The sequence below is a fragment of the Rutidosis leptorrhynchoides genome, chromosome 3 (genome assembly GCF_046630445.1).
Source record: "Rutidosis leptorrhynchoides isolate AG116_Rl617_1_P2 chromosome 3, CSIRO_AGI_Rlap_v1, whole genome shotgun sequence".
NCBI classification, from domain to species: Eukaryota; Viridiplantae; Streptophyta; class Magnoliopsida; order Asterales; family Asteraceae; genus Rutidosis; species Rutidosis leptorrhynchoides.
Genome location: NC_092335.1, coordinates 500,235,171 through 500,258,432, shown reverse-complemented (window position 1 = coordinate 500,258,432; position 23,262 = coordinate 500,235,171). Strand labels below are relative to the sequence as shown.

The 23,262-nt window shown below is 34.8% G+C and overlaps 2 protein-coding genes across 2 annotated transcripts; one reads left to right on the top strand and one right to left on the bottom strand.

The window, feature by feature from the left end:
* Positions 1-421: 421 nt before the first annotated feature.
* Positions 422-4,306, top strand: LOC139898237 (uncharacterized). Its single transcript, XM_071880971.1, has 2 exons — positions 422-858; positions 3,595-4,306. Exons 1-2 carry the CDS (start codon positions 530-532, stop codon positions 4,007-4,009), a joined length of 744 nt encoding a protein of 247 aa, XP_071737072.1. The 5' UTR covers positions 422-529; the 3' UTR covers positions 4,010-4,306.
* A 475-nt stretch (positions 4,307-4,781) lies between these two features.
* On the bottom strand, positions 4,782-23,251 carry LOC139898236 (copper-transporting ATPase PAA2, chloroplastic-like). Its single transcript, XM_071880970.1, has 17 exons — positions 22,609-23,251; positions 10,889-10,966; positions 10,524-10,621; positions 10,387-10,440; positions 10,168-10,254; positions 9,850-10,014; positions 9,602-9,712; positions 9,410-9,478; positions 9,192-9,301; positions 8,482-8,587; positions 8,195-8,261; positions 7,425-7,504; positions 6,672-7,126; positions 5,941-6,115; positions 5,709-5,840; positions 5,347-5,497; positions 4,782-5,236 (listed from the first exon to the last, which is right to left on the bottom strand). Exons 1-17 carry the CDS (start codon positions 23,234-23,236, stop codon positions 5,103-5,105), a joined length of 2,700 nt encoding a protein of 899 aa, XP_071737071.1. The 5' UTR covers positions 23,237-23,251; the 3' UTR covers positions 4,782-5,102.
* Positions 23,252-23,262: the final 11 nt, after the last annotated feature.

Here is a 23,262-nt window from a genome sequence, read left to right as displayed (position 1 = left end):
CACGATCGTCTTCACGATCGCAACACTAGGGTTTTTACCTACGGGTCTTGTAGGGTTTTTTCTCCCTTTGCCGTCGATAGGGTCCGACTATCGACCGGCGGGCAATTCGTTGGCCACCCTCCCGAGATCATCATCACGGGTACGGGTTATTCACGGTAACCGGACCGGAGATCAACGACGTTGACGCCTAAAAAAACCCTTTCGCATTGATGCTCGTGTGTAGGTTTTCCCTTGGAAAAAATATGCATGAACACTAACACGTCCGCGTTTTTCTATTTGTATCTTGTTTTTCTTCTTCCGAGAAAAAAGATTTAGGTGTAAAGTTTTTGTTTTTTCGTAAAAAAATAAAAAATAATAAAATATATATACAAGATGGGAGATAAAGAAAAGCACTCACACAGCTTATCTGTATCAATAAAGATACATTCATAACACACACTGATTGCCATATCTATCCTTGGGCGCCCACAGTTGTACCCATCCATTACAATTTCTATAAAATCCAACACCAATTAATAGAACTTCATCCATGAAACTTAATTTACAAGAAATGGATTCAAATGCGGTTGGTGATCATTATCAGATATTGCAATTTCCTCACAAATCATCAAAAATATCGAATCACGAAAACGTGAGAACAACATCATTCATGAAGATCATAAACGAAGAATGTAATTCATCTACTACTTCTTCGTCTATAGGTGACAATAGCGACGAAGAAAATAGTAATGAAGAATATGAAGCAGATGCTCAAAGTTGTTACAAAAATGATCACAATAAATTCATGATGAATAATAAAATTAGTAATGGAAGTATTGATGATGCGATTCAAGCTCTTGAAGAAGCACTTCCAGTAAGGTTTGTATGTTTTCTCTTTATATTATTATTTGATCCATGTCAATTTTTACTTTTTTAGCAACCATTTTATTTTTTAAAGAACTAACAGTAACATATATACCACAAAATGTTCTAGGCAGAACTCGAACCCTCAATCTTGGTTGTAAGGGTGACATCGATACCGCCAATACATTAGGTCTTTGATTTGATTTGCAACAATTTAATTACATAATTTCATTGTCTGAGGATGAAAATTAGGAAAATAGTCTGGTGAATGATTTGGGTATATTATCTTCCAGAATGTAGGTAGTATTCTATCTAATTTAATCTTCAATTAAATTCATTTACAAAATTCAGTCACTTTTAGTTGGATCCTAATAAGATACAATGCTCTGCATACATACATATGAATGAAAATATTGTCTTTCTTACATATAGACTGAATAAACAAAACTTGACTCCGTATTTGTTTATTCATTTACATTATGATGTAAATTTCGATTTTGACATTACTTAAACACTTTGACATGATCAAACGCACTTGTTAATTTTGTAATTAATTAGAAGTCAACATTTTGGCACCGAATATTTGAACTATATTCCAACCATGTGTGCTACCTTGTTTTTTTATGTAGGTGGCTAGGTTTATGTGGAGTTCTATATAATTATATTTTTTTCATATATATAAAGTTGGATTTATAATAGTTTAATACTCCGTACTAAAAATAATTATATTATACCTTATATCTAAAAGGCATAGAACAAGTGAATAGTAATCTCACAAGTTTCACAAACCACCCCACTCTTTTATTTACTTACATTTTAGCCCCCAAAAAAAATATAGTAGTTACCTTTATGGTTTTTTACAAACTTATCACAAACTTTTAACATTTTACACTTTAACCATTAAACTTCTCATTCATTATAAATCGATTACATACTCTATATACTACCTAATAGACAAAAGCGATTAATAGTCACCAGGGCAGGGGTGCTTTCGTTCTTTCACTTTTTTCCCCCATTTTCCAACTTTTTTTTAAAAAAAAAGCCCCCATAGTTTGTTCAAATATTAAAATCGACTCCCCAAACAGGGGGTAAAGTGTCAAATACTCATTTTCATAAAAAAATTTAAAAAAACTACACCCAAATATTCAACGGGCCATATCTTCTCGCACGAACCGAGTTAAATTTTTCTGGCACCATCGTTAAACTCGAAACAATTTTAGGAGCACACTGTCACCAACTATACGCAAATCAAACACTTTTTAGAAAACACTAAATATTTGAGGTACTTTTCATACACGTCGATTTTGCGTTAAATTTTTAAAAGTCGACAATTCCATAGTGAAACGCGGAGATGTACATATATTGTTAATTTAAAATAACATTTAAATCTTTCACGGATTATACCTTTTAGTTCGACTCGAGTTGCGTTTCAACGATATCATCGTTAGCCACAGAATAATTTTACAAACTAAACGCAATATAATACATTGAAAACCGAACCCCGGCGCGAAGCGAGGGTTCGAACACTAGTTTTATCTAAGACACTAGTACAAGATAACAACATACTATAATCAAAAATAACTTTTCATAAACCTACAATTACTAGACATGTCAAAATTATAAACATGCATTTTTATTTATATACGTATAACATTGCAAAAATAATTATGATGACACATTTTTAATTTAATATATAAGCATTATATTATTATACGGAGTATACTTAAATATTCAAATTCAAAACTATGTACTACAGTTTATGATAGTGGCATATTCCATAAAGGAGGCCTAAAATTTTGTGATAACATATATTACTTGACAAATCAACTCTTTTTATTTATCTTATTAAAGGACAAAATTATATATGGGGTATATGATAATGGTATATTCCCATAAGGGGACCTTGTGGAATTTATGTTATCCTACTTTTTGTTTATTATTATTATAAAAAAATAATATAATAATGTTTGATAAAGTAAAGGATAAAGGATAAGATATATAATGAAAAAGATAACGAGTGGGGTAAGTATTTAGACCCAAAAGAAAGTTTAGCATAGCATTGATTGGGCATGTTGTGTGGTTTATTTTATATATATGTGTACAAATGCATCTTTTCTTGTTTGGGTAGGTTTATATAATACATTGTATGGATCATGGCTTCACATGTAGTCTACCTAACAATTTGCTGGTCCAATTTGGATCACAACTCTAAAATTTGTCACCGACTAGAGTTACTTTCAAGGGAATGACATTGGATGTAGATATTAATGTATGATCACAAAGCCATCATTTGGTGTATCATCACAAAATGCTTTAGTGGTTAACATACTGATATGCTCTAAAAAGTTTTAGATTCAAACCTTACTAGCACCCTTTCTTGAAGTGAAAGGGTCAAGAATGATCAAAGAATAACCAGATTAGATCACGTATATCCAAATAATAATATTCTTCCTTCCAAATAACTTGTACACAGTTTACATTAATCAATATAAACATAAACATGTGGACTAGTCTAATAACATACTCTGTATGAATTATCAAATGAGTATTCTTTTCTAGTTTTTGTGTCTTTTTAGTTCTTTATTTCTAACTCATTAATATATGCTTTAAAATGTTTAAAGATTACAGCTTTATAAGAGAGAGAATATATATAAAAAATATGAAATAGAGTTCATAAATATAGAGGAGTTTTCATTTTCCTGTGGAATTTTAGATATCTTGGAAATATGTTTAAAAACTTTCATTTCACAGGAGAGGAATTTCTACATTTTACAGTGGGAAATCGAAATCATTTACTTGTTTAGCTGATGTATGGCCTTCATCAACACCATCAATTAAAGACATTGCGAAACCAGAAAACGCGTACACAAGAAAGCGAAGAAATCTTCTGGCATCGACTTTACTATCAACTAAGAACAAGAACCGTGGTTTCAACCTATCGAATATCAACACAGGACGTATAACAAAGAAACCGACAACCACTACATTGCGCGTTGCTTCGGAAAATGAGGGTCCAAATTCAAACAGACAAACCTCACAACCGCAACTCAGCAAGCAATTACTAAAAACGCAGAATCTTTCTTCCATGAGATCATTTTCGATGGTTAACTTGCATCAATGCAATTCTCGATTTGGAGTAAAATCTACCGAGATTAAAAACTGTTAAGTTGGAACATGGGAAGATGATGCATAGCCAAACGGGGTTATGAAGCAGATAGAATTTATAACTAACTTAAGAGAAGTGGAAACTGTAGTAATACCAAAAAGGGGAAATTTGTGATCATTTATTAAGACCATAAACAAGGAAAATGTTTGTTTTGTTCATTTCTAATCGAGTAAAATTGAAATTAGTATAAATTATTTTGCACGCTTCAAAATAGATTTACTAAACCTGCTCATGTCATGCCTATGGCTTTGGGGTTGCAAGACCAGTAACACTAGTATAATAATTTTTGTTTGTGCTTGCATTCGCATTCATTCCCCTTTTCCGTCATTTTGCCAATTTATATTTAATTAATTGTTTTTATATTTTCTTAAGGGTGTGTTTGGCGTGTAGCTTATTGGAGCTTATGGAAGCTTGAGCTTATGATTTTAATAAGCTCCAAGTCAAAAGCTTCGTTTGGTAGTCAAAAAAAGTAGAGCTTATGAAAATCATAAGCTCTTTACTTGTAGTAGCTTATGAAAAAAAAGTAAAGCTTATGAACTGAAAAATAAGCTCCAGCTAGTTTACCAAACATTTATAAAAAATAATAAGCTTCAGCTACCAGCTTCAAAAATAAGCTCCAGCTCCAGCTATAAGCTCCATCTACTTTCGCCCAAACACACCCTAAAACTAAAACTAGAATTACTTTGATCAAACAGGGTGCTAAATCAACATGCATAGTTCACAAAAACCACAATCTTCTCAAGTTCATCCAAATAGCATAATAACACACTCAAACCACAAGGCTTTGTATATTTTTATTTAATTATAAATATAATATAATTAATTATATTTTAACATTCATCGCCACCACTACAAGGCTCTATATGTGGTTGCATCATGGCAAATGTACAACATAAATTACCTCTAGTTACATACAGTAGTTTATAATTATAATTATAATGAATCGGAGCTCAATAAGAACTGCATTAAATCGTACGTAGTAGTTATAACGCATCGAGCTCAATAGGAACTACAACACACCTCGAAAAGCCTGCATCGTTGACTTATCTGCAGATAGATGAACATCTTCCAAGTGTAGTGGTAATCCTTTATGCTATTGCGATGCAAGTTTAATCAGCTTTTCATTTATGTTAGCTGACTTCTTTTTTAATTTTTGGCCAGACCCGTGAAGTTGTAGAAGTAGCGAGTTGCTGACAACAAATATTGAGCTAAACGCCATCAGCCCGCCTACCAAAACAAATGTTAATAATTATATTAACAGATTTATACGGAGAAATAGGTGTTACGAACGTCATATAATACAGAAAGAAAAAAAAAAAAAGGAATATGTGAATCACCAGAAAGTGAAGGTGTCATTGCAAAATCGAAATGGGGAAGAAGTATGCCAGCTGCAATGGGGATTGCAACAACGTTGTATGCCACTGCCCAAGACAAATTCTGATGAACTTTTGACATTGTTGCTTTCGCAAGATCAAGTGCATCTACCACCTATATCACATTACAAGTCAGTAGTGCCAGTCAGATAACAGTATGACAAAATGTTCTAAAAAGGGTGAGGTGAGTTGAAACAAAACAATTCGTTGACGAGTTGGGTTGACAAAAAAAACACTTTTTGTTTGAAAATTGTATATCCTTATATATAGTTCGTGTTAGTTATATTATAAAAAATATATATTATTTATATATGTAAAATGCTCACCTGTGAAAGCTTGTTCCCGAGGAGTATAATGGAAGCTGCATTAGAGGCAGCATTTTCTTGTCCTTCAACTTGCAAAGCAATCCCGACATCAGCTAGAGCCAAAGAGGGTGCGTCATTGATTCCATCTCCCACCTTTAGGATATTATTAAGTAACATCATCACTTATATCACTTATAAAATAACAATAATAATGATCATATCTTAATTATAACTTATGAAGAAAGAAACTTACCATTGCAACACAGTGGCCTGCAGTTTGAAGAGATGAGATAGCACCAGATTTTTGTTGTGGGGTCAAGGATGCATTAATAAGATGATTTCCTATGCCCACTGATTTTGCTACACTTGCCACTGCCTCTTCCCTGTCTCCCGATAACAAGATTGTTTCAATCCCCTTCTGATGTAGCCTGTTTTAAGAGGTAAGAATCGAACAAAGCAGCAAAAATAAGTCAAACAGACGATCTCATCATGCAGCAAGAAACAAGTAAGTTACAAGTATGGGTTAAACTGAATCACAAACACTAATTTTTATATTTTTACTTAATAAATTAATGTAGTAACAATGATTACACGAATTTATGGTAAGGCCACACATACACGATTCCCTTGTTGCATTTATAGAAACACCGGCCAAAAACACATTCCAGATGATGAAAAATAACCTTAAGTTTTAGTAAAAAACAGTTTTTTAGGTAACAGTATATGTCAAATACCTAGTTTTCGACCCATTTGTCTGTTACAGATAAAACAAAACACAAACCAACCCCTTCATAAGTTAATGGGTCTGGATTGCCACCTCTAGAAAAAAAAATAAAAAATCTCAACCCAGCATTGAGTTCTACAACCTCATTAATAAAATTCATCAAGTAATTTACCCTTTACCCAAAAAAGAAGAGTTCTACAATCTTGTTTTCTTAAAAAACTAATAAATAAATAAATAAATAAAAGATTCATGGAAGGTACCTTTTGACGGTAGACTCAGCATCTTGACGTAAATTATCAGAAATTCCAATAGCACCAATGATGCCCTCACCTTCACGACCAACAAACACAACTGTCTGTGAATAATCAGATGATGAACGACCTTCAGATGATTTTTGCATCACATCTTTCTCCAAATTCAATACATCGGAAATGTTCTTTCTTTGTTGAAAACGTTCATGAACCCATTTCATAGATCCAACGGCCACCAAATGCCCATCTACTTCAGCCAAAGTCCCAAAACCTGGTTCCGCTAATTGCCTATTTGTAACAGGAATTTCTAAGTCCATTGATTCTGCTTTAGCTATGATTGCCTTTGCAATCGGATGCGATGCGGTTTTTTCTACTGCAGCAGCCAGTTGGATAATTTCAGTCTCTTCGTGACTAAAAGATGCAACACCGGAGACCGCAGGTTTGCCTTCGGTTAGAGTCCCGGTCTGGTAATTACAGATGAGATGACACGTCAGCAAAATGGGTCGATTTGGGTTGGGTTGAGCCGGACACCTTTAGTCCAAACTTTTCTGAGTTTCTTTAAATTAATGTTGTTGTGTTAGATATGACTTTAAAGTTCAATTAATTAAATATATGTTTTCCAATAGAATGATTTTGAAGGTCAACTAATTCAATAATAATAATCTATGTATATTTATCTTACTAGTTATGTTAGATTTAAAACATAAATGGCATCAACCTTTCAATAACAAAATGGGTTAAACTGCCACCTGTATTAAATACCTTGTCAAGGGTAATAGTGTCTATGTTAGCCAAGCGTTCTAACACATCACCTCCTCTGATAAGTAGTCCTTGCTTAGCTCCTGCTCCGGATTTATAGTAAATAGTTAGATGAAATAAAATTATAAGAGACGCTAAGGCTGCGTTTGATAAAACTGAATGATTTAGCGCTGAATGGTTCATAATCTGAACGATTCAAAGTCTTTGAATAAACTTGGTTCTGAATGAAAATAATCTGTTTGATAGTCATTTTGAATGAACAATGTGAATTGGGTAAAAATTACCTTATTAACGTGTTAAATCATTAAAAATTCAATATACTTGTTTGTTAAGTGTTATGGATATGATTTTGAGGAGGATATAACATAAAATTTAGAAGGTTAATGGTTAAGAGAGTGTTTCAGCTCTGAATGGTTCAGTACTGAATGTTGAACTGTTCAGCATCACATATCATTCAAATAGATGTCAGAAGCAAACGCGTTGAATGCTAAATGGTTCAGCATTCAGCGCTAAACCATTTAATTGAATGCTAAACCATTTAATTAAGAGGTAAACAAACACACCCTGAATAGATGTATTAATGAACCAAACCATTATTTATATATGGACACCCTTAAACTTAAGTTTAAATTAGTATTTTAACTTTCACTCCCTCATTAACTATTGAGTGTGCAGGGTGTGCAGAGCATAATTATTGAGACAAAAAATAAGTAATTTGAAAAAATGAAAGTTTTCCATACCTACACGACACCTAAATATTAGAGATTGTGTACCTAGAGAGGTTCCAACAAGAATTGCGGTTGGTGTTGCAAGGCCCAACGCACATGGGCAAGAGACAACCTGATAATATGTATTGATAAGCGAAGTAGGATGCAAAAATAGCATGCAAGTCCCTGTTATTTCGTTTGAAATTTGAAAAAGGAAGTATTTACAAATACCCTTTCTAGGAAAAAAATATCACATCAGCATGAAAAGTATAAATAGGAAGCTATTGCAGGAGCAGTATCAAGTCGGGAGAAAGGATTTTAAATCCATAAACATTTAGTTCCCTAAGACTCACCAAAACATCTGTCGAAAGCTTTAAGCTTAAAAGTAAAGGATTTCCATCAGGGCCAGAAATGTCATTAAGAAGCACATCTGGAAAAACATGTACCCCGAAATAGTACCTACCAAAAATAACAAGATAATTCAAGTACTGCTTTGGACAATACCATTTTCATGGCGTATCTTTTCTACTTTTACTTTTTATTTATTTATTTATCCTTATTTATTTCTATTTTTTTACTTTTTTTATTTTTATTTTATTATTATTATTATTATTATTATTATTAATTTTTTTTTTTATATAGAGGCCGGAGGTCCGCACGGAAGCAATCTCTCTACTCTGGGGTAGGGAGAGGGATGACTTTCTCTTCATGTGGGTAGAGAATTTTTCTCGACTCGTGGATAGAGAAACGACTTCTCCTCTATTCTAGGATAGAGGAAGGATTGTTTACATCTCACCTCCCCCATACCTCGCATATGCGGAATTGGGTATTGTTGTTGTTGTTGTTGTTGTTGTGCTTTGGACAATAACAGGATATACACATATATCGTGTGTCTGTATTTTGAAAGGGCGTTCAAACTAAATACTAGAGAAGTCATAACAACAAATGTAATTAAAGAGATAAATGTTATCAAATTAGTTTTTTAATACTGTTAGATATAGATATATGTATCAATAACATAAAGTTGCATCATTATGGTAAATTTTAAATTCTTATATCATACCAGAAGGCGAATGTTGCTGCAGATAAAGTCATAACGGTATACACAAATGGCCCAGCAATCGAATCTGCGAGCCTTTGGATAGGTGCTTCACGACCTTGAGCATCCTCTACCTAAACAAGGTACATAAACAGCACCTTAAACACTACAATAACTTTGTACTTTTGACCTATTTATAGACACTCTAATATTCCTAAACCAATATTGAAACAAATACTGACCATTTTAACAATCTTTGTTATTGTTGAGTTGGAGCCGGTGGAAGAAGCTTCAATTTTCAATGGACCATCCTGAAAAATGTATTATCAAACCTGGTCTTGGTCAAACAGGGGTCCATAGAAGATATTTTATCCTTAAACATAATAAAAACTTCTACTTTAATAAAATAAGATGTGATACTGTGAACATGATACCCAATTTATTGTTCCAGCCGAGACTAATAGACCTTCTTCTTTGAAAACAGGGAGGGATTCGCCAGTGAGCATGGACTCATCGACAACGCTTCTTCCTGCAAGAATTTTTCCCTACATTCAAGTTTAACTAATCACGTATAATGCAAGTATATATACAAAAGACAGTGACTTTAAAGAAAGATATAAAAACATAGTACTCCTATGTTACATAAATATGAACAAAAATGTTCAGGGTTCATAGCACTTACATCTACGGGAATAGTTTCGCCAGGCAAAACCAATACTAAATCTCCAATTCGAATATCATCAGTGGGGACTTCAACACAGATTGAATCAGAGCTTAAAATGCTACCAGTTGATACGTCACTTTCGGAAGGAGAAATCACTAGTCGTGACTGAGTGGATATTAGTGACTGCAGAACACATAACATATTTGTTATCGACTTCGAAATTTTTAATATATTTACACTTACATAGGTATAGGCCTACACCAATCATCAACATTGGAGGTATATTGTCATAATCTGAAAGTGCTAGGACAAGGTTATTTGAGAAGATAAACGTACTAATAATTCATTCATGTCGCTAGATGCCCTAAGTCTTGCCCTTTCTTCAAGAGAACGTCCCAGGAGAACAAAACCAAGAAGCATGACCTGCATACTAAACAAAAACACTCCATGAAAAAATATTGTTGGGTAAAGTAAAAAAATAATGATCATTTAATTTAATATGTGATAGGATGAAGACGAATTGGTCATCTTGAGAATAAGTGACAGTATACAAACCGGCTCATCAAAGAATGTTGCATCCCATCCAAGCTCAGGGTTAAGAAGTGAGACCTACGAAAAGGAGAATACATTATATAATGAAACATGTAAAAAGATGTAAAATAACCAAAATGATATGCAAAAGAGAAGCTCACCGCACTTATCATAAATGCAGCAATGGATCCAAATCCAACAAGAGAGTTCATATTTGGAGATCCCTTGAAGAATGCCTTCAGACCGTCAGAAAGCAACTCTGAGAAGGGTTACATTTATGTATGATTAGCTAAATGAGTTACCTTCTACTACATAAGGATAAGACCAGTTTTCTAATAATGTACTATTTTTAACTTTTATAATCGTCAGATGTTCATAAGGAATCATATTATTTCAGAAAGAAGCATAAATTAACTCATTCAACGCCATTTACTGCCTTTCACTATGAGAGATTGATAAATATGTCGGGTTAAAAAGTGTACACAAAAAAGTTCAAGCTCATAACTCATGTTAGCATGTTACCAACCTCTTCCAGGTCCCAACAGAGCACCAACAGCTAAACTGCCTTTAAAATAGGAATTGTGAAGTAACTCCATCAATGCACCTGTAAGCAACCACAAATTACAACATTTCAAGTAGATACAAAAGCAAACTAACATACAAGAAGCATTTTACATTATCTAATCTGATTTTCGAAACAGTTTCTGCTCTAACGCTTCGCAACAATACCCTATCTGTAATGACCCGGACTTTTCCGATCGTTCTATACTTATGAGATTAATATTTACATAAATTAAACCTTACCAACATGATAAGCAATCCAAATTGTCGAGACTTATATTTCCGAAAAGAGTTTTACACAACGTTTGACCGTCTAGTTTGACCGATGATATCACGAACTATACAATATATGATAATTATACGTTTGTGTATATAAATGTATATATACATATTTAACATGATTAATAAATGTTTTAATATCTCATTTTGTATTAATAACAACAAGTTATATGTGTATTTTGAAACTACTAACTTAAGTTTTCAAAACGATAACTATACGTAACGTTATTTGACATAAATACTTAAGACATATAATGTTTATACATATATTGTATAAGTAATGTATTTAATCACTTTTAAAGACTTAAATACATAAAACCATATAAGTGTATTCACAAAAGATAGCTATATTTGAATCCTCATTCCATTTTTCACAAAATTTCTATACGTATACCTAGAGTATTTGTACTCGTATCATACCAAGCTCCTATACGTATTTACTAATAGTAAATACACATCAAAATCACCACCTAACCAGCCATTATTCATGCCATGAGGGCTAGGTAATTGAACTTGGAAGCAATTAGGACTAGATACATAAAATTATCACTTGAAATTTTGTCCATATACACCATGTTACACGTTTTTTTTGGTGTATATATACATGCTCATTTTGATCCATTTTTACTACCATTTTCTTATCAAAAACACACACTCTTTCTTACTCTCTAAACTCCATAAACATCCAGCAAGAAACCTTGAAGATCTAGCTTCAAAAACCATACTAAAACACCATAAGAAAACCATACAAAAACACTTCAAGAAAACCCTCCAAGAACACCAACTTACTTCCAATCTTTCATCCACTTCTATCACCCTTGTGATTCTAGCTTCTTACTTCTCTCTTACAGCAACTTCATCCAAGGAACTTGAGGTAGAATCCATGTTCATAACCTTATTCGATTCATATATATATAGCTATCTTATTTTGTGGTACAAAAGTTTAACAACAAGAACATAGTTTGAATGTTTTCAAACTTGTTTGCAAACTAAATAGATCCTTCTAACTTAACTTTTAAAATACTTCAAGACCTGTAATATAACTTATGTATATGCTAATTTAACAAGGTAAAACTTGGTTTTTCAAAGTATAAGTATTTTTAGAAAAATGGTCATTAAATGATTTTGTTGTAACAAAAATGTTTAACTTCATATGTTTCACTAATGTTTCACTTATGCCGTATGATTTTGAATACAAACCAAGGTATTTACAGTTCATAGTCTTAAAGAAGAACTCGATCCAAGAAGATGGCAATTTGAATCAACGAAAACGGATTTGTAACGAAGAAACTATGACCGAAACAAAATTGGTTATCCTAGATCATTTCAACTACGGGATCAATTGGAAAAAATGATATAAATCACATATTTCTAAGATAACATGATATTTTATATATATGTACTTATAATTCAATTTTATATGGTTCAGGATCACCCGTAAACAATACGAGAAGATTAATCATAAGATCCCATGATTGTACGCAACACGTCATTTGACAACACCGGTACTTTATGTACGCAACACGTCATTTGACAACACCGGTACCATGGGTCAAGATTAATCTCGACCAATACATATACGATGGGGGTTTTTATTTATTTCATTGGGGGTTTATTAAACACCTAAAAATGAACCATTAAAATTGAATTACTAACATCGGACTGCTAACTACGGACTAAGGAATTATTCAAAGTATTAAAAGTATAACAAGTATATATTTATAACGTTTGTTTAAAAATGAAAACATATTGATATATTATATATGGATAGGTTCGTGATATCAACCGGAAGACCGAGTCAAAATATATATATCATCAAGACAAGAGTGAGTATATAGTCCCACTTTTAAACTCTAAATATTTCGGGATGAGAATACATGTATTTTATGTTTTACATTATGGACACAAGCAACTGAAAAATATATTCTACGTTGAGTTGTACCACTGGCATACTTCCCTGTAGCTTGGTAACTAATATTTACAGCAGTATTGTAAACGCGAATCCTGTTGATAGATCTATCGGGCCTGACAACCCCAACCGGACTGGACGACCAGTATTCAACGGTTGCACAGTACTTCGTTTTGTGACTACACTTGGTACGGTGTAGTAAGATTTCATATTAAAGGGAATATGCGACGTGAAAATGTTAAGTATGGTTACCAAGTGCTCAACCACTTAGAATACTTTTATTAAACTGTTTATATACGAAATCTTGTGGTCTATATATATATTGCTGCCGGCATTAAACCTATATCTCACCAACTTTATGTTGACCTTTTAAAACATGTCTATTCTCAGGTGATTTCTAAAGCTTCCGCTGCATCATGTTGGATCTAACCAGGATCTTGCGTACGCATGTTTGTGTCAAAAATAAAACTGCATATCCGAGATGTTGTATTGTAAAATATGCTAGAAACCGTGTTGTTGTCATCATTTGTAAAGTTTGTAAGTCGAAGATTATCGCTAAACGTTAATCTTCTTTTTTATTGTCTTAAGCTTGTAACAAAAATAATGGTTATGGTTTGTAATGTATAATATATGCAGTTTTCTTTCAAAAATGTCTCATATAGAGGTCAATACCTCGCAATGAAATCATACGTTATCTAACGCGTTCTTATGGTTAAGGACGGGTTATGACATGTGGTATCAGAGCGGTGGTCTTAGCGAACCAGGTTTGCATTAGTGTGTCTAACTGATAAGTCGTTAGGATACATTAGTAAAGTCTGGACTTTGACCGGGTCTGATTTTAAAAAAAAAAAACCATTGCTTATCACTGTTGGTTAAAATTTATGTGTAAATATTATGTAAGTACTAATGGGTTAGTTGTTGTGTGATAGATGTCGGGCTCGAAACTTATTATCACATTCAGCGACTCCGAATCAGAACCTTCAGATTGTGTTTCAGTCATTAACATATCCGATGACGAAAGTGATATCTTTGGGGAAGACTCACAAATTCCGGATGAACCGACTATAGAGAACCCGAAAAGTGAACCCGAGGAGGAAAGTGAACCCGAGGAGGAAAGTGAACCCGAGGAGGAAAGTGAACCCGAGGAGGAAAGTGAACCCGAGGAAGAAATACAGGAAATTACAAAAGACGAGTTCGAACTAGGAAAGAAACGAAAGGCTAATGAATTAGAAAATTCAAATCCCGAGTTTAATGAGAATGATGTGGCACCAATTCCACTCAACACTACCACCCCTATCCCCGCTATTCCTATTAGTGCTATCCCCGCATCTAGTTCTTCGACACCTCAGCCAAAACGTAGGGAGACAGCTAGGATTCGCGTTGGGGGATTCCCTGGACATAAATGTTTTGGGAAATGGACCAAATGATGCGCTACCGTATTAAACCATGGAATCACATAATGTTTTGTATAATATTATTAGTGTGGTTTGTTTAAAGTTTGATGTAAGCATATGTAAAATAGCGAAGTATGAAATGCAATAATTTTCCATGGTTAAGTATTATTTAGATTGTAGTAATTGGTTCTGTACTAAGCTATTAAGTATGAACATTAACGGGTAGGTACTACCCTAGATATAATTATAAAACGCTAATAAGAAGAAAAGGCTTTTATAATAATACCTGGTTCATATTATTAACAAGCTATAAATGTACTATAAATACACACTACATCTATAATATTCCATGTGAATAATTATTTTCTTTCATTAGGAAATGGCGCGATTGAATCGAATGACGGAACAAGAACTCGAGGAACTCATCAACCAGCGAGTGAACGACAGAATGTTATGGGTTGAGGCTGCAAGAGCTGCTGCAGTTAACCCAAATCCTCGTGTAGGATGCTCCTACAAGACGTTTCAAGCTTGCAAGCCCTCATCATTCAGTGGAACGGAAGGACCGATCGGTTTAACCCGATGGATAGAAAAGATGGAGACGGTGTTTAAAATCAGTGGTTGTGATGAAAAAGACATGACCAAGTTTGCATCGTGCACTTTACAAGATAGTGCACTCACATGGTGGAAGAATTATGTGAAGGCGGTAGGAGGAGATGTAGCTTATGATACTCCATGGGAAGAATTCAAAGCAATGATAATCACCGAGTATTGTCCAAGGAATGAGGTTATTAAGTTAGAAGATGAGTTACGAAGTTTGAAGGTGGTTGGTACTGAAATCACCAACTACAATCAGCGATTCATGGAATTGGTTTTACTATGTCCTGAATTGGTTCCAACCGAAGCACGGAAGATTGAAATGTACAAAGGTGGTTTGCCCAAAAAGGTCAAGGCAAACGTTACAGCATCGAAACCTAAGACAATTCATGAAGCTATAACCATGACAAACGAGCTAATGGATCAGGTCATTTTGGATAAGAAAGCATTCAATACTGATGTGAAGGTATCAGGTAACAAGAGAAAGTGGAATGGAAGCTATGATCGAGGTAATCAACAACAAACTTTTAAGAAACAAGAAACCCCGAAAGGTGCGGGTAGTGGTTCAGGTTTTGGTTACAAAGGACAAAGTCCTTTATGCAACCGATGTCACAAACATCACTTTGGTTACTGTAGTGTGGTATGCAACAAATGTAATCGACAGGGTCATCTTGCTGAAGATTGTAAGGCTCTCGTTACAAATGCAAATGGTAACAAGACTCCTGCCACCAACGCAAATAGAACTGCTTTGGCTAACATTACTTGTTTTGGGTGTGGAAAACAAGGTCATTATAAGAGCCAGTGTCCGAATCAGAATGGCGGACCTGCACGTGGAAGAGCGTTTGTTATTAATGCTAGAGAGGCACGAGAAGACCCGGAGCTTGTTACGGGTACGTTTACCATTAATAACTTATCAGCATCTATTTTATTTGATACTGGCGCCGATAGAAGTTATGTGTGTAGAAATTTTTACACTAAATTGAATTGTTCATCATTACCTCTAGATGCTAAGTACTTGATTGAGTTAGCTAATGGTAAACTAATTAAAGCCGATAAAATTTGTCGTGGTTGTGAAATAAATCTAGCCGGAGAAACGTTTAAAATCGACTTAATACCCGTAGAATTAGGAGGTTTTGATGTAATAGTCGGCATGGACTGGATGTCCAAAATAGGAGCGGAAGTTGTTTGTGCTAAGAAGGCAATTCGTATTCCTGGTAAGGATAAAATACCGGTGATGATTTATGGAGAGAAGGGTAATTCAAAGCTAAAACTCATTAGCTGTTTGAAAGCCAAGAAGTGTTTAGAAAAGGGATGTTACGCTATTTTAGCACATGTTAATAAAGTCGAAAAGAAAGAAAAGTGCATCAACGACGTGCCTGTGGCAAGAGATTTTCCTGAAGTTTTTCCGGAAGAATTGCCGGGATTACCTCCATTTAGATCGGTAGAATTTCAAATAGATTTAGTACCAGGAGCTGCACCAGTGGCTCGTGCTCCATATAGACTTGCACCGTCCGAGTTAAAAGAACTTCAAAGTCAGTTAAAAGAATTACTGGACCGTGGATTCATACGACCGAGTACTTCACCGTGGGGAGCTCCAATTTTGTTTGTTAAGAAGAAAGATGGATCTTTCAGGATGTGTATAGATTATCGTGAATTAAATAAGTTAACTATCAAGAATCGGTATCCACTACCGAGAATTGATGACTTATTTGATCAATTGCAAGGATCATGTGTGTATTCGAAAATCGACTTAAGATCGGGCTATCATCAACTACGCGTCAAAGAAGAGGACATTCCGAAAACTGCTTTTCGGACACGTTATGGTCATTACGAATTTTTGGTTATGCCGTTTGGATTGACGAATGCGCCAGCTGTATTCATGGACCTCATGAATCGAGTTTGTAGTCCGTATTTAGATAAGTTTGTTATCGTTTTCATTGATGATATTCTTATCTATTCCAAGAGTGAGCAAGAGCATGAAGAGCATTTAAGGTTGATATTGGAGTTGTTAAGAAAAGAACAATTATATGCTAAATTTTCTAAGTGTGCTTTTTGGTTGAAAGAAGTGCAATTTCTTGGTCACGTTATTAATAGCGAAGGAATTCAGGTTGATCCAGCAAAAACTGAAGCCATTGAAAAATGGGAGACTCCTAAGACACCAACACAGATACGCCAATTTTTGGGTTTAGCCGGTTATTATAGAAGGTTTATTCAAGATTTTTCCCGAATAGCTAAGCCGTTGACAATGTTAACGCAAAAAGGGAAGAAATACGAATGGACCTCGGAGCAGGAGAATGCATTTCAAATATTGAAGAAGAAGTTAACTACGGCGCCTATATTATCGTTACCAGAAGGGAACGATGATTTCGAAATATATTGTGACGCTTCGCGACAAGGTTTTGGTTGTGTTCTTATGCAACGGAAGAAAGTTATTGCATTTGCATCCCGACAATTGAAGATTCACGAGCGGAATTATACGACGCATGATCTAGAACTGGGAGCAGTAGTGTTTGCATTGAAGATGTGGAGACACTACTTGTATGGGGTTAAATTCACTGTGTTTACTGATCATAAAAGTCTTCAACATATTTTTGATCAGAAACAGCTGAACATGAGGCAACGTAGGTGGGTCGAGTTAATAAACGACTATGATTGTGAGATTCGTTATCATCCCGGAAAGGCGAACGTGGTGGCCGATGCTTTAAGCAGAAAGGAACGAGAACCGATTCGAGTTCGAGCAATGAACATAAAAATTCGCATGAACCTCAACTCACAAATCAAAGAAGTTCAACAAGAAGCACTCAATAAAGAAAACATAAAGAACGAAATAATGAAGAAATATGAGAAGCAACTTGTTGTACGGGAAGATGGAATTCGATATTTTGCAAATCGTATTTGGGTACCGAAGTTGGGTGGATTAAGGAAGTTGATATTGAACGAGGCACATAAGACAAGATACTCGATACATCCTGGAGTTGGAAAGATGTATCAAGATCTTAAGACACGTTATTGGTGGCCTAACTTAAAGACTGACGTTGCAACATATGTTGGGGAATGTTTGACTTGTTCCAAAGTCAAAGCAGAACACCAAAAGCCGTCAGGGTTACTTCAACAACCAGAAATCCCAGAATGGAAATGGGATGGTATTACTATGGATTTCATCACGAAGTTACCAAAGACTGTCTGGGGATACGACACCATTTGGGTGATTGTTGATCGTCTCACCAAGTCTGCACATTTCTTGCCTATCAAGGAAACGGATAGAATGGAGAAACTATTACGATTGTATATAAAGGAAGTTGTTTCAAGGCATGGAATACCTATTTCCATTATATCCGATCGTGATAGTAGATTTACTTCAAAATTTTGGCAATCACTACAGGAGGCACTAGGAACTCGGTTGGATATGAGTACCGCATATCATCCACAAACCGATGGACAGAGTGAAAGAACGATTCAGACTCTCGAAGACATGCTCAGGGCATGTGTGATCGATTTTGGAAACGGATGGGATAAATATCTACCGTTAGCAGAATTCTCGTATAATAATAGTTATCATGCGAGCATTGGAGCTGCGCCATTCGAAGCATTGTACGGAAGGAAGTGTAGATCTCCTATCTGTTGGAATGAAGTAGGAGATCGACATTTAACTGGTCCCGAGATCATACACGAAACGACCGAGAAGATAGTACAAATCAAGGAGAGATTGAAAACAGCCCGTAGTCGCCAAAAGAGCTACGCCGATGTCCGAAGGAAACCATTAGAGTTTCAGGTCGGGGACATGGTTATGTTAAAGGTGTCACCATGGAAAAGTGTAATACGTTTCGGAAAAAGGGGTAAACTGAACCCAAGGTACGTAGGCCCGTTCAAGATTATCGAACGCATTGGACCGGTAGCTTATCGACTCGAGTTACCGCAACAACTCGTCGGAGTACACAATACCTTTCACGTCTCGAACCTTAAGAAGTGTCTTGCAAAGGAAGACCTCACCATTCCTCTTGAAGAAATCCATGTCGACGAGAAACTACAATTCGTCGAAGAACCAATCGAAATCATGGACCGTGAAGTTAAACAGCTCAAGCAGAGCAACATACCGATCGTCAAGGTTCGTTGGAGTGCTAGAAGAGGTCCCGAGTTTACTTGGGAACGAGAGGACCAGATGAAACAAAAGTATCCACACTTGTTTCTCGATGACGCAAAATAGGTACAATTTTAAAATTTCGGGACGAAATTTATTTAACGGGTAGGTACTGTAATGACCCGGACTTTTCCGATCGTTCTATACTTATGAGATTAATATTTACATAAATTAAACCTTACCAACATGATAAGCAATCCAAATTGTCGAGACTTATATTTCCGAAAAGAGTTTTACACAACGTTTGACCGTCTAGTTTGACCGATGATATCACGAACTATACAATATATGATAATTATACGTTTGTGTATATAAATGTATATATACATATTTAACATGATTAATAAATGTTTTAATATCTCATTTTGTATTAATAACAACAAGTTATATGTGTATTTTGAAACTACTAACTTAAGTTTTCAAAACGATAACTATACGTAACGTTATTTGACATAAATACTTAAGACATATAATGTTTATACATATATTGTATAAGTAATGTATTTAATCACTTTTAAAGACTTAAATACATAAAACCATATAAGTGTATTCACAAAAGATAGCTATATTTGAATCCTCATTCCATTTTTCACAAAATTTCTATACGTATACCTAGAGTATTTGTACTCGTATCATACCAAGCTCCTATACGTATTTACTAATAGTAAATACACATCAAAATCACCACCTAACCAGCCATTATTCATGCCATGAGGGCTAGGTAATTGAACTTGGAAGCAATTAGGACTAGATACATAAAATTATCACTTGAAATTTTGTCCATATACACCATGTTACACGTTTTTTTTGGTGTATATATACATGCTCATTTTGATCCATTTTTACTACCATTTTCTTATCAAAAACACACACTCTTTCTTACTCTCTAAACTCCATAAACATCCAGCAAGAAACCTTGAAGATCTAGCTTCAAAAACCATACTAAAACACCATAAGAAAACCATACAAAAACACTTCAAGAAAACCCTCCAAGAACACCAACTTACTTCCAATCTTTCATCCACTTCTATCACCCTTGTGATTCTAGCTTCTTACTTCTCTCTTACAGCAACTTCATCCAAGGAACTTGAGGTAGAATCCATGTTCATAACCTTATTCGATTCATATATATATAGCTATCTTATTTTGTGGTACAAAAGTTTAACAACAAGAACATAGTTTGAATGTTTTCAAACTTGTTTGCAAACTAAATAGATCCTTCTAACTTAACTTTTAAAATACTTCAAGACCTGTAATATAACTTATGTATATGCTAATTTAACAAGGTAAAACTTGGTTTTTCAAAGTATAAGTATTTTTAGAAAAATGGTCATTAAATGATTTTGTTGTAACAAAAATGTTTAACTTCATATGTTTCACTAATGTTTCACTTATGCCGTATGATTTTGAATACAAACCAAGGTATTTACAGTTCATAGTCTTAAAGAAGAACTCGATCCAAGAAGATGGCAATTTGAATCAACGAAAACGGATTTGTAACGAAGAAACTATGACCGAAACAAAATTGGTTATCCTAGATCATTTCAACTACGGGATCAATTGGAAAAAATGATATAAATCACATATTTCTAAGATAACATGATATTTTATATATATGTACTTATAATTCAATTTTATATGGTTCAGGATCACCCGTAAACAATACGAGAAGATTAATCATAAGATCCCATGATTGTACGCAACACGTCATTTGACAACACCGGTACTTTATGTACGCAACACGTCATTTGACAACACCGGTACCATGGGTCAAGATTAATCTCGACCAATACATATACGATGGGGGTTTTTATTTATTTCATTGGGGGTTTATTAAACACCTAAAAATGAACCATTAAAATTGAATTACTAACATCGGACTGCTAACTACGGACTAAGGAATTATTCAAAGTATTAAAAGTATAACAAGTATATATTTATAACGTTTGTTTAAAAATGAAAACATATTGATATATTATATATGGATAGGTTCGTGATATCAACCGGAAGACCGAGTCAAAATATATATATCATCAAGACAAGAGTGAGTATATAGTCCCACTTTTAAACTCTAAATATTTCGGAATGAGAATACATGTATTTTATGTTTTACATTATGGACACAAGCAACTGAAAAATATATTCTACGTTGAGTTGTACCACTGGCATACTTCCCTGTAGCTTGGTAACTAATATTTACAGCAGTATTGTAAACGCGAATCCTGTTGATAGATCTATCGGGCCTGACAACCCCAACCGGACTGGACGACCAGTATTCAACGGTTGCACAGTACTTCGTTTTGTGACTACACTTGGTACGGTGTAGTAAGATTTCATATTAAAGGGAATATGCGACGTGAAAATGTTAAGTATGGTTACCAAGTGCTCAACCACTTAGAATACTTTTATTAAACTGTTTATATACGAAATCTTGTGGTCTATATATATATTGCTGCCGGCATTAAACCTATATCTCACCAACTTTATGTTGACCTTTTAAAACATGTCTATTCTCAGGTGATTTCTAAAGCTTCCGCTGCATCATGTTGGATCTAACCAGGATCTTGCGTACGCATGTTTGTGTCAAAAATAAAACTGCATATCCGAGATGTTGTATTGTAAAATATGCTAGAAACCGTGTTGTTGTCATCATTTGTAAAGTTTGTAAGTCGAAGATTATCGCTAAACGTTAATCTTCTTTTTATTGTCTTAAGCTTGTAACAAAAATAATGGTTATGGTTTGTAATGTATAATATATGCAGTTTTCTTTCAAAAATGTCTCATATAGAGGTCAATACCTCGCAATGAAATCATACGTTATCTAACGCGTTCTTATGGTTAAGGACGGGTTATGACACTATCCAACTTGGCAATCTCTTGATAATAAACTTTATATTAATAACAAGCCACTAGCATTAAATTAAATGATGAGGGTCGTTGAAATAAATGATCCACTGATGCAAATTCGCCGTTAAAAAAAAAAAAATCAAGCCACTAGCATTACATTATCTAATCTCATTATTAAGGTCTAAATCAACATTCAACCATAGTTAAAATACGAAGGGACTTATAGACCGAGCGTGTGGTTTAGCTTATTTTCTGAGCTAATCAGGTTTATCAAAATTGGACATGCTTGTTTTTTATGGCCTGTGAGCTTATTTACTTATACTTACGAATTTCAACAAGTCATTAGCTGGTAACAATAAGCTGATTGGATACTTAATAGCTTAAGTGCTCAATATATTTGCTGAATAGACCAAATAAATTAGCAACTAGACTCAGAACGATATAGGTAACTGCTATCAATTATGCACAATCGAACACTAAGAAAATAGAATTTACTATAAATATAAATATGAGATTAGATTTACCATGACCAATATGGATACCAACAGAATGCATAATATGAGAAGCATGTGATCCACAACACAACGCAACTAAAGTCCACGCAAAAACAACTCGATTTCTACTCTCAATCATCAAAGCTTCTTTTCGCGCCACAGTCTCCTTCCATTTCCGTACCTTCTCTTCAATCCCTAACCCTGACGCTCTCTTCTTCGACGGAAATCCACACTCCGTCAACTTCCGAGCAAATTCCTCCGCCGCATTCACACCGCTCACTGCCGTATCACCGGTCAACTTGATCGCCGCCGTCTCGGTCAACATATTGACCACAACTGACTCGACTCGCGCGTCAGATGACAAAATCGACTTAACGCGTGAAACGCACGCGCCGCACATCATTCCAGTTACATCGAGGAGTACGGACGGAGGATCTTCACGGCGCGTGGACGTTTGTGATGGAGATGTGAGGCTGATTGATTTGGCGATGACGTGGCGGTTAGGTAGATGTCTGTCGGTGATGGTAATACGTGGTGGTGGGCGGTAAAGGTAATTACGACGTCGTTTGTAATCAACATTGCAGGTCAAGAGACGGTGGTTGACTGTGGTGGAATTCGATTGCAGTGGTAGAGAAATACGGAGGAGATCCGTTGTCATTTGTGTGTGTTTCTGAGTATGTGTAA